Source organism: Podarcis erhardii (assembly GCF_964252035.2).
Source record: "Podarcis erhardii genome assembly, chromosome: 10".
Lineage (NCBI taxonomy): Eukaryota > Metazoa > Chordata > Lepidosauria > Squamata > Lacertidae > Podarcis > Podarcis erhardii.
In genome coordinates, this window is record NC_138500.1 from 3,686,157 (window position 1) to 3,701,037 (window position 14,881).

General features: G+C 48.1%; 3 protein-coding genes and 1 long non-coding RNA gene across 4 annotated transcripts in view; 3 read left to right on the top strand and 1 right to left on the bottom strand.

The window, feature by feature from the left end:
• Positions 1–3,455, top strand: part of LOC309352001 (uncharacterized protein) — a 65,333-nt gene extending 61,878 nt beyond the window's left edge. Inside the window, exon 2 of the mRNA XM_081880252.1 lies at positions 1,781–3,455. Within this exon, the coding sequence (XP_081736378.1) occupies positions 1,781–1,796 (16 nt within the window). The 3' untranslated portion in view covers positions 1,797–3,455. The remainder of the gene's footprint in view (positions 1–1,780) is intronic.
• LOC309351965 (uncharacterized protein) lies at positions 7–1,781 on the top strand. The gene is made up of 2 exons (XM_081880197.1): positions 7–608; positions 1,361–1,781. The coding sequence occupies exons 1-2, from the start codon at positions 41–43 to the stop codon at positions 1,615–1,617; spliced, it is 825 nt and encodes a 274-aa protein (XP_081736323.1). The 5' UTR covers positions 7–40; the 3' UTR covers positions 1,618–1,781.
• LOC309352081 lies at positions 719–1,575 on the bottom strand. The gene is made up of 2 exons (XR_014161094.1): positions 1,501–1,575; positions 719–832 (listed from the first exon to the last, which is right to left on the bottom strand). It is a non-coding gene; the product is annotated as an uncharacterized lncRNA (long non-coding RNA).
• Positions 3,456–9,147: 5,692 nt separating the features above from the next.
• LOC309351813 (uncharacterized protein) overlaps positions 9,148–14,881 on the top strand; it is a 146,412-nt gene continuing 140,678 nt past the window's right edge. Inside the window, exon 1 of the mRNA XM_081879814.1 lies at positions 9,148–9,378. The gene's annotated coding sequence lies outside the window, so the exon portion shown is untranslated. The remainder of the gene's footprint in view (positions 9,379–14,881) is intronic.

Below are 14,881 nucleotides of genomic sequence, written 5' to 3' on the forward strand. Positions count from 1 at the left end.
ACATCAACAGACTCACACAGGGGGAAAAGCATTTAAATGTATGGAGTGCGGAAAGTGCTTCAGTTTCAATGGACACCTTAGAAGACATCATCGGACTCACACAGGGGAGAAACCATTTAAATGTATGGAGTGCGGAAAGAGCTTCAGTCAGAGTAGACACCTCAATATTCATCTACAAACTCACACAGGGGAGAAACCATATAAATGTATGGAGTGTGGAAAGAGCTTTACTGATAATGGAAGGCTTAGAACACATCAACAGACTCACACAGGGGAGAAACCATTTAAATGTATGGAGTGCGGAAAGAGCTTTACTGATAATGGAAGGCTTAGAACACATCAACAGACTCACACAGGGGAGAAACCATTTAAATGTATGGAGTGCGGAAAGTGCTTCAGTTTCAATGGAAGCCTTAGAACACATCAACGGACTCACACAGGGGAAAAAGCATTTAAATGTATGGAGTGTGGAAAGTGCTTCAGTTTCAATGGAAGCCTTAGAAGACATCAACGGACTCACACAGGTGAAAAACCTTATAAATGCATGGAGTGCGGAAAGAGCTTTAGTGAAAATGGAAAACTTAGAATACATCAACGGACTCACACAGGTGAAAAACCTTATAAATGCATGGAGTGCGGAATGAGCTTTACTGATAATGGAAGGCTTAGAACACATCAACAGACTCACACAGGGGGGAAAGCATTTAAATGTATGGAGTGCGGAAAGTGCTTCAGTTTCAATGGAAACCTTAGAAGACATCAACGGACTCACACAGGGGAGAAACCATTTAAATGTATGGAGTGCGGAAAGAGCTTCAGTCAGAGTGGACACCTCAATATTCATCTACAAACTCACACGGGAGAAACCATATAAATGTATGGAGTGCGGAAAGAGCTTTACTGATAATGGAAGGCTTAGAACACATCAACAGACTCACACAGGGGAGAAACCATATAAATGTATGGAGTGCGGAAGATGCTTTAGTGAAAATGGAAAACTTAGAATGCATCAACGGACTCACTCAGGTGAAAAACCTTTTAAATGCATGGAGTGTGGAAAGAGCTTCAGTCAGAGTGGACACCTCAATATTCATCTACAAACTCACACGGGAGAAACCATATAAATGTATGGAGTGCGGAAGATGCTTTAGTGAAAATGGAAAACTTAGAATGCATCAACGGACTCACTCAGGTGAAAAACCTTTTAAATGTATGGAGTGCGGAAAGAGCTTCAGTCACAATGTGTCCCTTAGATGTCATCAACGGACTCACACAGGGGAGAAACCATTTAAATGTATGGAGTGCGGAAAGAGCTTCAGTCAGAGTGCACACCTCAATATTCATCTACAAACTCACACAGGGGAAAAACCATTTAAATGTATGGAGTGCGGAAAGAGCTTCAGTAAGAATGGAGACCTTAGAAGACATCAACGGACTCACACGGGTGAAAAACCTTTTAAATGCATGGAGTGCGGAAAGAGCTTCAGTCAGAGTGGACACCTCAATATTCATCTACAAACTCACACAGGGGAGAAACCATTTAAACGTATGGAGTGCGGAAAGAGCTTCAGTAAGAATGGAGACCTTAGAAAACATCAACAGACTCACACGGGTTAAAAACCTTTTAAATGCATGGAGTGTGGAAAGAGCTTTAATTTCAATGCATCCCTTAGAACACATCAACGGACTCATACAGAGGAGAAACCATTTAAATGTATGGAGTGCGGAAAGAGCTTCAGTCAGAGTGGACACCTCAGTATTCATCTACAGACTCACACAGGGGAAAAACCATTTAAATGTACGGAGTGCGGAAAGAGCTTCAGTCAGAATGGAAACCTTAAATTACACCACCGGATTCACACGGGTGAAAAACCATATGAATGTATGGAGTGTGGAAAGATCTTCAGTCAGAGTGGACACCTCAATATACACCAACGGACTCACACAGGGGAGAAACCATTTAAATGTATGGAGTGCAGAGAGAGCTTTCATCATAATGGAAACTTTAGAGAACATCAATGGACTCACACAGGGCAGAAACCATTTGAATGCCTGGAGTGTGGGAAGAGCTTCAGTGAAAGTGGAAATCTTAGAAAACATCAGCAGACACACAGGTGAGAAATCATTTAAATCTATGGCGTGTGGAAGGAGCTTCAGTCAGAGTGGAACCCTTAATTTACACCAACAAACTCACCCAAGAGACAAACCATATAGTTATAATGGAGTGTTTAAGGAACATCAAGGGAGTCTCAGATAGGAGAACCCATTTAGATGTATGGAGTGTGAGATATGTTCCTCTCAGAGTCCCCTCTTCTTCACAGCAATGAACTCAGAGGAGATCCGGCTTCCAGCTTCAGGGCCCTGCTGAGTGTTGTCATTATCTCAAACTGGGTAACTCCTGTCTAATCGTCACTGTGTCTGTGTCTCTCCCTGCTTCTGAGACCACTAGAAACGAGGGCTGCTGTTTCTCTCCCTCCTCTTCTGAGGAAAGCTAATCTGCTTGAGAATGCATTCCCCCATATTCGGCTTCAGACCATTCCCTGGCAAAACCCATTGCCCTGTGTCGTTCCAGCCTCTTGCCTCCCTTGCTCCCTTCTGCTGGTGTGTGTACTTCTTTAAATGAAGGTAATGTCTCACAATAGTGAGAATAATTTTAGATATAAAGTTCCTTTTGACAGGGACGCGGGTGGCGCTGTGGGTTAAACCATAGGTCTGTGGTTTGAATCCCTGCGACAGGGTGATCTCCCATTACTCGGTCCTTGTTCCTGCCAACCTAGCAGTTCAAAAGCATGTCAAAGTGCAAGTAGATAAATAGGTACCGCTTAGGCGGGAAGGTAAACGGTGTTTCCGTGTGCCCTTCTGGTTCGCCAGAAGCGGCTTAGTCATGCTGGCCACATGACCCAGAAGCTGTACGCCGGCTCCCTCGGCCAGCAAAGTGAGATGAGCGCCGCAACCCCAGAGTTGGTCATGCCTGGACCTAATGGTCAGGGGTCACTTTACCTTTACCTTACCTTTTGATAGAGAAGGGGAGAGGGTGAATATGGATTGCTGCTGGTGGGTGAGGATTAGGGCTGGGCGATATATTGATATCTTATCCAATGCTGGTTTCTAGACCATATCCCGATAACCTTTGAAAAAACATTGATATGTCAATACACTGCGAATCACAGTGTGTGTTTCTGGGATGTGCCTGGAAGCAGCCGGCAGAAAGCTTTGCTTCATAAAGCCCCTGCAGATGCAGAGTTGCTGAATTCCCTCTGAGACGACAGGAAGCGAAAGACACACATCCATTGCCCTGTGTCCTTCCAGCCTCTTTCCTCCCTTGCTCCCTTCTGCCGGTGTGTCTGCCTGATGTAGATATCCTGTGTGCTGTATTTTTTTACTGCTGAAACTGGATTTGCTCTCAGGAGCTAAGTTTTGTGCCTCGCTGGGGACCCAGGGAGAACTGTATGCTTTGAAAGCTCAGTAAAGTATAACTGAAGAAGTCCTGCTGCCTCTGTGTGTGTTTTTGACCTCATTGTGGGACTTGCTGTACACGTGGCCCTTGTCAGTATATGGAAACATCGCAGCTGCAGACAGCAGACATCACATGATGCGCCTATCTGTGGGAAAGAAGAATTTCCCAGGAAGTTCACAGGCTGGAAAAGTCTTTGTGAAGAATGTAATTTGAAACCTTCCGTGTGCGCATGTACAGGAAGTTTGTCAGACTTGCTGGAAGAACTGAACTGAAAGGACTTGTTTTTCTCTAGTGCTGTAGTCAGAAATAAAAGAATGTAAAAGACATTTCTGACTGTCTCCTTTTCCCTGCTAGGGAAGAAGGAGGAGGGGGGGTGCATTTTACCCACGCTTGGGAAAATGTCGCCTATCAAAATCTCCCCGTCTGTCTGGATATCAGCCAGAGGAGGTTACCGGTATGCAAGCTCCAAGGACAGTGAGAGGGGCCAGCCTCTGTGGAGGGGGCTTGCAAACCAACAAGTACCCTGCTGCTACTTGGCTCATGCCCTGGAGTTGCTGTACTCAAGCATTCAAGACAGTTTTTGCACCAAACTCTCTCATCCCCACCACTGCAATATCTCCAAACACTTCTTCTTCAACAGAACTTCATCCCTGCTCCTGCGTGTTCTGAAGAAACTTAAAATACTGTAATTTAACAAGGATTTCCCCCCCCCCCAAGCCTTATTGAAAGACTGGGAAGAAGGGGCTGTAGGTACGAGGGAAGTCTCCTGGTGGGTACCATGTTCACTCATGAACCCCATGGAGCAACCCCAGAGCTCCTGCTTGTTCTGGGGTTTGGAGAAGATAGTTCTTTTTCATAGTCCCAGAGGTTTTTATTCAGTCAAGCTGTTAGGGAGTTTTCCTACCAGAGGACCACAGTGCATATTACCATAATACTGATTTTACTGTTATTTCTGCTTTTACTGTCATGGACTGGCTGGGTTCGGGGGGGGGGGAGGCACCAGCCGGGGGACCCACAAGGGAAGAAGGCTCAGAGCCTGGGGGCTGGTGGTGGGATGGCAATGAGCAGAAATAGGGAGAAAAGGGAGCAGAACAGGAGGGGAGGTGTTGCAAGCTGAGGAGGAAACCGGGTTTGGTGAGCAGGAAGAGGCTGGGGCAGAGAGCAGTTCAGGCTCAGAGGGAGGAGAGGAGGGGGACAGGAGACTGAGAGGAGGCCATCAGCTGAAGCATCCAGGGAGACTCCCCCTCCTGCTGCGACCAGCTCCCCTCTCCCCTGGTCTCCTAGAGCACACAGAGAAACCCGGTTCAGACCCCATGATCCTGCACATGATATTAAGAGGGTGTTTCCCTGCCCCCCAACATGCCTCACTTGAATCTCTTTGACAATGAACTGTATTTTCAGCCCAATCACCCCGTTGGAGAGCTCTTTTAGGGGCTCCTTGCAATCTCTCTTTGTTTGAACAAACCTGGACAATTTACTGCCACCAGCAAACTTTGCCCCCTCCCTGCTCACTCCTAACTCTCTCCCCCCATCCTTCAGTGCTGCGGAGGGAACCCTGCAGAAAAGATATGGAGTGGTGGTGGGGAAATGGTTATCAGCTCTCCCACTGGTTCGGTAGTGATGCAACCGTTCTTAGGATATGCACGGTGTTGTTGTTCTCGGGGTTGAGTTGCAGCATTTTCCCAATTTCCCGGCATCGACGGTGTTATCTGAATTGCTGGGACCATCGGGGGGGGGGTGTCAAAGACAATTAAATCTACCTCTGGCTTTCTGTGTGTCACATTTCCCTTGGGAGGAGCGTCACTTGGCATTGGCTGATCAGATTCCAACTGGGGTAAAGAGTGGTGAAATTCTGGATCTGCCAAAGTCGTAATGGAGTGTCCTATCATTGAATTATCTAGATTGGGCTGGCGTTCTTTGTGTGTTTGGCCTTTTTTGCTCTGATGTTTTCCTCTCCAAGGGAGTGTTATGGCTGGGTTCACCGCATGTATCCATCTTTGACGGCCCTTCCAAATGAATCATGGCCCTATGGTGAAAGCCTTCGGCAGAGATGGCGTTGGTTGCTTGGGGTCGGTCCGGCAGAAAGAAAAGAAAAGCCTACTCAAAGGGAAGCCGCTTCAGCTTCCAGCCCGTCTGCTCCCACAATGGCTGAAGAAGAATTGCCCTTTGGGAATGGCAGAGCTGAATGGAAGCGGGCGAGGAAGCCCCACAATCGCTCCTGCTGGAGGAATAGGGGCACTGACCCCAATACTCAAAGGTGATGCCCACTTCTGGAATCCGGGAAGGAATTCTCCCCACACTGGTCACATGTGGGGCTCACTTGCCAGAGCCACCTGGAGGGCCTGCCAACAATTCCCATCATCCCTAGTCTTGCTAGCTTGGGATGGTGGGATCTGTAGTCCAAAAACAGCTGGTGACCCAAATTTGGGAAACCCTGTTCTCCCTGAAGGACAAAGGAGGATTCACTTGCATCTGAACATCAGGCAAGTTCTGTAGGATCAGGCCCTGTCTTCTCAGGGGCCCAGCAGGGGCCTCTTCTGGGAAGCCCACTGGCAGAAATGAGCCCCAGAGAAGGGGGGAGGCGCATTTCTTCTAGGGACACGTTTCTGGGGTCCCCACGGTGCCCCCCCCCAGCCTGGCTCCAATCTGCCAGGGCAGCTGCGTTTTGTTTCACTGCAGGTGAGGCTGCCCCGTGCAATGTGGGGCTCTTAGAAGGAATTTGAGGGGGGCCGGAGGGACTAGAGCTTCCCCGCACTTGCAAAGGACCAGTAGAAGCGGAGGGGAGGCAGGCAGCAGGAGGGCGATGGGGAGGAACCAGCGAGAAGGAGCTTCTGGAGCCGGGCAGCCCCCTCCCCGCCTGCTCCCTGAAGGTTTCCCGAGCCCCTCCCCTTTTCATTTCAAGGATTACCTTCCCGCTAGAAAGCGGTCCCTATTTATCTACTTGCACCCAAGGGTGCTTTCGAACTGCTAGGTTGGCAGGCGCTGGGACCGAGCAACGGGAGCGCACCCCGCCACGGGGATTCGAACCGCCGACCTTTCGATCGGCAAGCCCTAGGCGCTGAGGCTTTTACCCACAGCGCCACCCGCGTCCCAGCATCTTCACTAGTATGTCACAAATAGGGAGGGGTATCAAAGGGTTACACAAGTTCAACTGTTGGTCACTCTATCAGATACATCTCTGGACACCTCTCCAGTACCCATCACCCAGAGAACAATAAAACATCCGACATAATACAGTTGTACCTCTGGTTAAGAACCTAATTCATTCCAGAGGTCTGTTCTTAACCTGAGGTACCAGTTTAGCTAATGGGGCCTCTTGCTGCTGCCGGGCCACCATTGCCGCCGTGCAATTTCTGTTCTCATCCTGAAGCAAAGTTCTTACCCTGAGGTACTATTTCTGGGTTAGCAGAGTCTGTAACCTGAAGCATCTATAACCCAAGGTACCACTGCAGTAGTAGTAATAATAATAATATTTATATCCCACCTGCCTCCCCAGCCAAAGCCGGGCTCAGAGTGGCTAACAACAGTAAAAGTAACACAGTTTACATAAAATCACAATCAATTAATTGAAATACATTCTAAAATCATTTCATTCTAAAATCAATTCAGAATCAAATTACATCCTTGCCCTCAGGGCTTCTCCTGAGATGGGCTTTCAGAACACCTGGCTTGGTCAGCTGCCTCTGTGGAAGTCTGTTGTCGCCCCTTGGTCACTTCCTGGGTGGGGAGAAGTGTATGTGCTCTCATGCTCGGGGGATTATGGCAGGAGGCCCTGTTCTTGCTGCCTACGTGGTTATCCGCTTCCAGGGTCATGGAGGAGGGTGAAGCCTAAATTTACTTGACCTATCAAGCTGAAATGATACATTCAGACACAATCTTTGTAACATTCTAGCAACTTTAGGCAATCGAAACCAAAATGGCTACATTTAATCTACTTTGCCCATAGTCTGAGCAGCAGGAGGGCACTGAGACAATCGTGCAAAGGCTGAGCTGAAAGGCTGGTTTGGAGGCAGTTCCAGCCGTCTACGGATTCCCCCATTGGCTAGCTGTCAAAATATAGTGCTCTTGATTGGTGAGCTTCGGTTATTCATAAATCCCATTCATAAAACACAAAGTCCGTAAATCCCATTCTTCAAATGCAGAGACCGTGTTTTCCTGTATTTATAAGATGTGTGAATCTTTTGCGACTGAGTGGAGAGGGGTTTGGGGTTCCTCGTCCCAGGGGATAATGTCAGATGGTAACCCCCTCCCCTGTAATTTCCATAACACCAGGAAGGAATTCCCCCCTCACCCTTGTCACATGCAGCTGGGCTCACTTGCCAGAGCCCCCTGGAGGGCCTGACTACAATTCCCATCATCCCTGACCACTGGTCTTGCCTGCTAGGGGTGATGGGAGCTGTAGTCCAAAAACAGCTGGAGACCCAAATTTGGGAAACCCTGTTCGCCTTGAAGGACAAAGGAGGGTTCACTTGCATCTGAACATCAGGTGAGCCCTGCAGGATCATGCCCAAGGGGCCCCTGTCCTCCCAGGGGCCAAGCGGAGGCCTCTTCTGGGAAGCCCACCGGCAGCACTTGAACATCAGAGAAGGAAGGAGGCGCATTTCTTCTAGGGACACATTTCTGGGGTCCCCAGTGTGCGCCCCAGCCTGGCTCTACTCTGCTGGGCAGCTGTGTGTTGTTTCGCTGCAGGTGAGCCTGCCCCGTGCAATGTGGGGCTCTTAGAAGGAATTTGAGGGGGGCGGAGGGACTAGAGCAGTGTTTCCCAACCTTGTGCCTCCAGCTGTTTTTGAACTACAACTCCCATCATCGCTGACTAGCAAGACCAGTGGCAAGGGATGATGAGAATTGTAGTCCAAAAACAGCTGGAGGCACAAGTTTGGGAAACACTGGACTAGAGCTTGCAAAGGACCAGTAGAAGCGGAGGGGAGCCAGGCTGCAGGAGGGCGATGGGGAGGAACCAGAGAGAAGGAGCTTCTGGAGCCTGGGCAGCCCCCTCCCCGCCTGTTTCCTGAAGGTTTCCAGAGCCCCTCCCCTTTTCATTTCAAGGACTGGGGGACCTCAGCATCCCGGGGTTGCTTTGCTCTGGGGAGGGGAGGGGGTCCTATTTTGCATCTTGATGGCAGGAGTCACACTCCTGTCACATTGTGCTGTGTCTGGCTTTTAGGTAAGGGGGTGAGGCTCAGGTGGGAAAGAGTTGAGAAGGAAAATATCCCGGGGTGCGGATTTCCTCCGCTGCCCATCTCCTCAGGGTGCCACTCCCCGGGGGTCCCTCCGGTCAGCAAAAGAAGGAGTCTCCAGCCAAGTTAAAGATGCAAACGGCGGGCAGTTGACCTGATCTTTATTTGTTGCAACAAGGTTCAAACACACCAAGAGTAGGAACCCGGAGAAGATGGTTGCATGGATTTTTAAGACCTCTCCCCATTTCCCACAATACATTTCCCAATACATTTTCTTCGATGCATCACAGATTTGTCACAAAGTGGGAGTCTTTGGCATTCAGAAACATGAGCCCGTCACCCACCCCTGTCAACAGCCCCAGCTTCCCACACCTTTTAACTACCCTCTTCCAATAAGAACCATAATAGTATTTACAGATCCCCCCCCCCCCAGCTGCAAGGCTTTCCTGGGCTTCTCCCTTGGAAGTATCAGGATCCTCCTCCTCCTCTTCCTCTTCCTCCTCCTCCTCCTCCTCCTCCTCCAATCCGGCTTCTGTTCCGGGAATAAGGGGGGGGGGGTGAGTCTCCTCCCAAACTGCCAGTTTCTCGCGGAAGTGGAGCTTCTACGCCGGATTGCCGCTCAGCGCCATAGCTCTAGGGGCGCGCCTTTTCGGGGAGGGGAGGAGGGGCGGGAGGGGACCCCCCCCCCAACAAAACATCGATGTTGCAGGAAAGGACAGGAGAATCGGGATCGAGGACAAAGAGGTAAAGGGGTCGCGGGGGGGTAGAGGGGAGAAAGGATCCAGAGAACCCCTCCAGCTCTCCTGGCAGGGCCTGGATCCCTGAGCATGTACTGCGAAAGGGGCTTTCCTTGTCAGGGGTGGACATGGGGCGCCCACCCACGGGGTCCCACGAGGACTCCCCGGCCCCGTTTCCCCCGCGCAAGCATCCCTGGGGCCCTGTGCGCTCCGCGCGGAGAGAGGCAGACCATGAAAGGGTTAACGGGCACAAGAAACGCCTAGATAGAGACCCCCCTGTCCCTCCCCATCTCGTCTTGGGGGCCCCTCCGGATGGAGAGATGGGTCGCGCATGGCGAGGGGTGAGCCGCGCCAAGGGGGCATCTGGGTGCAGGGGAGACTCCGGGAGAGAGGGAGGGGGCTAAGAGTGGGGGGAGCCGGGGGAGGAGGGAGGGGAGCATCCCCGGGGCAAGGAAGCGCAGCATTGGCGGGGTTGGGGGGAGGAGACCAGTCTTTGGGGAGACATCTCATCGTGCGCCCACAAGGAATCTCCGAAATGGCCGGCTCGGCTTCTCCCTCCCACCCAAGAATCGACCCCCCCTTCAAGGCAACCAGAGAGGGATCCCTGGAAAGTGGGGAGTCCTGTCCCCACCACCCCTTCCTTCCTGCAAGCTCCATCCTCTTCCCACCCCGTAAGCCCCTGCCCTGTCCAAACACAGGGATTCTGCCAAGTCCAACCTTGGGTCCTCCTGGAGAGGAGAGGATATCCCAAGAGGAAGAGGGGAGGGGAGGGGCCTTCTCAGAAGCGGCTCTTTGTTTCCCCAATCCCACCCAGGATTGGAAGCAGCCAGAAACCTTTCCCTCACTTTCAGGCTTCCATCTTTAATTTTTTTAAAAAATATATTTTTATTAAGTTTCAGAAAAGACAAAAGACATAACAAAAGACAAGAACACATACACAAAAATACAGTGTACAGGAAAAGAAAAAAAGAAAAAATAGTTTCAAGCAAGAAAAGAAAAAACACATTTTAAGAAAAAAAGAAAAGAAAAAACACAAAAATCCCTCTTTTTATTTCTCATCTTTGATTCACTTATTTTCTTGACTTCCTCACATCTCCCTTTTTTGTATCCCTGTTAAAAAATTAATTCAGCAAATTCATGTCCAATTTATTTGTCTACTTACCCATCCAATCTTATTTTTAACCTCGTTGCTAGAACCCCTTCAGTTCATTTCAATGCCGCTAACTTTCAGAAATTTTACAATACTTCTGTAGATAAATTTTGAATTTCTTCCAGTCTTCTTCCACCAACTCTTCTCCCTGGTCTCGGATTCTGCCAGTCATTTCCGCCATCTCCATATATTCTATTACTTGCATCTGCCATTCTTCCAGAGTGGGTAGGTCTTGTGTCTTCCAATGCTTTGCGATGAGTATTCTTGTTGCTGCTGTTGCGTACATAAAAAAATTATTATCCTTCTTTAACACCAATTGGCCGACTATGCCCAGGAGAAAGGCCTCTGGTTTCTTAGGGAAAGTGTACTTAAGTACCTTCTTTAGTTCATTGTATGTCATCTCCCAAAAGGCCTTAATCCTAGGGCACGTTCACCAAAGGTGAAAGAATGTACCTTCTGTTTCCTTACATTTCCAACATTTGTTATCGGGCAAATGATATATTTTTGCAAGCTTGACTGGGGTCATGTACCACCTATACATCATTTTCATAATATTCTCTCTTAAGGCATTACATGCCGTGAATTTAATCCTGGTGGTCCACAACTTCTCCCAGTCAGCAAACATAATGTTATATCCTATATCTTGTGCCCATTTTATCATAGCAGATTTTACCGTTTCTTCCTCAGTGTTCCATTTCAACAGCAAGTTATACATTCTTGATAATATCTTAGCATTGGGTTCTAACAATTCTGTCTCTAACTTTGATTTTTCCACCTGGAAACCCACTTTTTTATCCTGGTTGTAGGCCTCTCTTGTTTGAAAATAATGTAACCAGTCTCGCACCTTATCTTTAAGCTTCTCATAACTCTGCAATTTCAATTTGTCACCTTCCTGTTCCAAAATTTCCCAATATTTTGGCCATTTAGTCTCCATATTAAGTTTTTTCAAAGCTTTCGCTTCCATAGGTGAGAGCCACCTTGGGGTTTTACTTTCCAGAAAATCTTTATATCTCGACCAAACATTGAACAATGCTTTCCTGACAATATGGTTTTTAAAGGCCTTATGTACTTTAACCTTGCCATACCATAAATATGCATGCCACCCGAATGCATTGTCATAACCTTCAAGATCTAAAATGTCTGTGTTCTCAAGAAGTAGCCATTCCTTCAACCAGCAGAAAGCTGCTGATTCATAGTAAAGTTTCAAATCTGGCAGGGCAAACCCCCCTCTATCTTTAGCATCCGTAAGTATTTTAAATTTTATTCTGGGCTTTTTGCCCTGCCAGACAAATCTAGAAATATCTCTTTGCCACCTCTTGAAACAATCCATCTTGTCAATAATTTGCAAAGATTGAAACAAAAACAACATTCTCGGCAATACATTCATCTTAATAACAGCAATTTGACGTAGCAAGGACTCAGGCTTCTATCTTTAAGTGTCTTTTCCACTGCCTGGTTCATTGAGGCTGAGGATAATGTACACCTGTCATCAGAAACAGGAGTGCAGAGTCCATGGAATGCCTCGCAGGATTCATATAGAAGTTGCACGTCAAAAGCATTTCTGTTCCTCTTATTTTTGGTAGGCAGTTTCAGAGTGACTGACAAGCTGAGATACAATCCTTCAGCATCTGATGATAGCAATTGCATGAACCTCCCCAGTCATAAAACCCATTTTCATGGTAGACAGTGCCTGTGGCTGGACGTTCTACATACAAGGTGTGCCTATACAGGCCCAAGACTGTGAATGAGAAGTTGTGGGTGGGATTACAGATTATGGCATCCCTGTGATTTTCTCCCCTCAATAACATTTCGTGAGCTCATATTGCAGAACGAATTCCAAAATAACTGCAAATAACCACAATAAAATAATAATAATAATAATAATAATAATAATAATAATAATAACAACAACAACAACAACAACAACAATAATAATAAATAATGTTTTTAACCTGCCCACCTGGCTGGGTTTACCCAGCCACTCTGGGCAAATTACAGTACATATAAAAGACAGTAAAACATCAGACATTCAAAACCTCCCTATACAGGGCTGCCTTCAGCTGTCTTCTAAATGTCAGATAGTTGCCCATTTCCTTGCCCTCTGCCTGCTTCCCTGTAACTTCGCTTCTCACGGGGGGGGGGGGTGAACCAGCAGAAGACCCTCAAAGGAGGACCTCAGTGTACAGACTGAGCGATGGGGGTGGAGACGCTCCTTCAGGTCTACAGAGAGTGAGGCTGTAGGGCTTTAGGTCAATGATCTTCCTCCTCCACTATGATCTCCAGAGCAAGTCCAACATACAATTAGCAGAGTAGGAAAAAACGCTCAGAGACAGCAAAAAATTCCTTCAGCAAATAAATTTGTTCCTGAAGGCATAACAGGATTCTGTGCCTGAAAAATGCATCTGGGTGCATTGCCTGCATCTGGGTGCAGGGGAGACTCGGGGAGAGAGGGAGGGGGCCAAAGGTGAGGGGAGCCGGGGGGGAGGATGGAGGGGAGCATCCCTGGGGCAAGGAAGTGAAGCACTAGTGGGGGGGGGAGTAGGAGACCAGTCTGTAGGGAGACTTCTCCACGGTGCACCCACAAGGAATCTCCCGAGGGGCCGCCTTGGTTTCTCCCTCAGAAGCTGCTCTTTGTTTCCGCAATCCCACCCAGGAAGCAGCCAGAAACCTTTTCCTCTCTCTCAGGCTTCCATCTTTAAGTGTCTTTTCCACTGCCTGGTTCATTAAGGATGAGGATAATGTACACCTGTCATCAAAAACGGGTGCAGAGTCCATGGAATGGCTCTCAGGATTAATACAGAAGTGAAAAGCATTTTTGTTCCTCTTATTCTTTGTAGGCAGTGTCAGAGTGACTGACAAGCTGAGATACAACCCATCAGAATCCGATGACAGCCACTGCATGAATCTTCCCAGTCAAAGGACCCATTTTCATGATAGACAGTGCCTGGGGCTGGAGGCTCTACATACAAGGTGCTCCTATACAGGCCAAAGACTGCCAGTATTAGCACAGGTGAGGTGTGTGACATTCCCAAATTTACAGACTGTATGTGAATGAGAGTTTGTGGGTGGGATTATCGTTTACGACAACCCTGTGATTTTCTCCACCCATAACATTTTGTGATCTGATTTCACAGTACTAATTCCAAAATAACTGCAAAAAATCACAAGATGATAAGAATGATTGTAGTATTTATACAATGTAGTTCATCTGCATATGTATATGTAGTCCATCTGGTTGGGTTTCCACAGCCACTCTGGGCAGCTTCCAGTACACATAAAAGACAGTAAAACATCAAATATTAAAAACCTCCAGATACAGGTCTACCTTCTGCTATCTTCTAAATGTCAGATAGTTGTTCATTTCCTTGAGCTCTGAAGGGAGGGTGTTCCACAGGGTGGGCGCCACCACCCAGAAGGCCCTCTGCCTGGTTCTTTGTACCCTCACTTCTTGCAGGGAGGGAACCAGCAGAAGACCCTCAGAGGAGGACCTCAGTGTTCAGACTGAAGGATGGGGGTGGAGACGCTCCTTCAGGTCTACAGGGCCGAGGCTGTTTAGGGCTTTAGGTTGCAGATCTTGCTCCTCCATAACGATCTCCAAGACTGACATATAGTTAGCAGAGTAGGAAAAAACACTCAGAGGCAGCAAAAAATTCATTCAGCAGAGAAATTTAGTACTAAAGGGGCCATCAGATACTTGGTGGTCTTTTCTTCAAAAGACAAATATTCTGAATACTTTTTAATTGATGTATGATATAAACAGCACTTCTGTTTTACATATTCCACATTGGAGAGATTTTGATACACAGGTCTGAGTTCATCGCTGCCCCGAAAACTGCTGTGTTAGCAGTACAGCAAGTGTGGACAGTGTGTTTGAGGGTTCAGGGCTGCCTAGACAACAAGAGCCCCTTCTCAGCCTGGCTTAGATGGTCCCAAGGAAAGCAGAGCAGTACTTTTGGCACCAGCTTGGCTGCAGGAGTGGCTGGAAGGAGGTGTGCAGGACACCATCCAACCCTCTTTTCCTGAAGAAAACCAGGCAGTGAAGGTTTAGGAAAACAGTTTTCCTTCTCGAGGACCTTGCTTCCCAGGTTGACAAGCTCCATCTGCCCTTCACTTTCCTCTGCAGCATGGGCAGAATCTGCCTTCCTGACTGTGGGATTCACTGTTGTTCTCATCCTCTCCATCCACCAGGGCCTGCCTTCACCTGCAGCAGAATTCCCCAACCCACCAAGGATTTGAGACCCATCAGCTATTCTCACCTGGTTTAGCCGGCCGGTTGAAACCGTTCCTGGGCTTGTGGCCCCTATTCCATCCTGACAGCTTCTGGAAGCCACAGGTGAGAACTGAGTGCAGGTTGGGGACC

Bases quoted from the DNA above. Each gene is read 5' to 3' on its own strand.
- LOC309351965 (XM_081880197.1), top strand. From the start codon at position 41: ATGGAGTGCGGAAAGTGCTTCAGTTTCAATGGACACCTTAGAAGACAT. The intron at 609-1,360 runs GTGAAAAACCTT...AAACTCACACAG, and splicing joins ACATCAACGGACTCACACAG to GGGAAAAACCATTTAAATGT.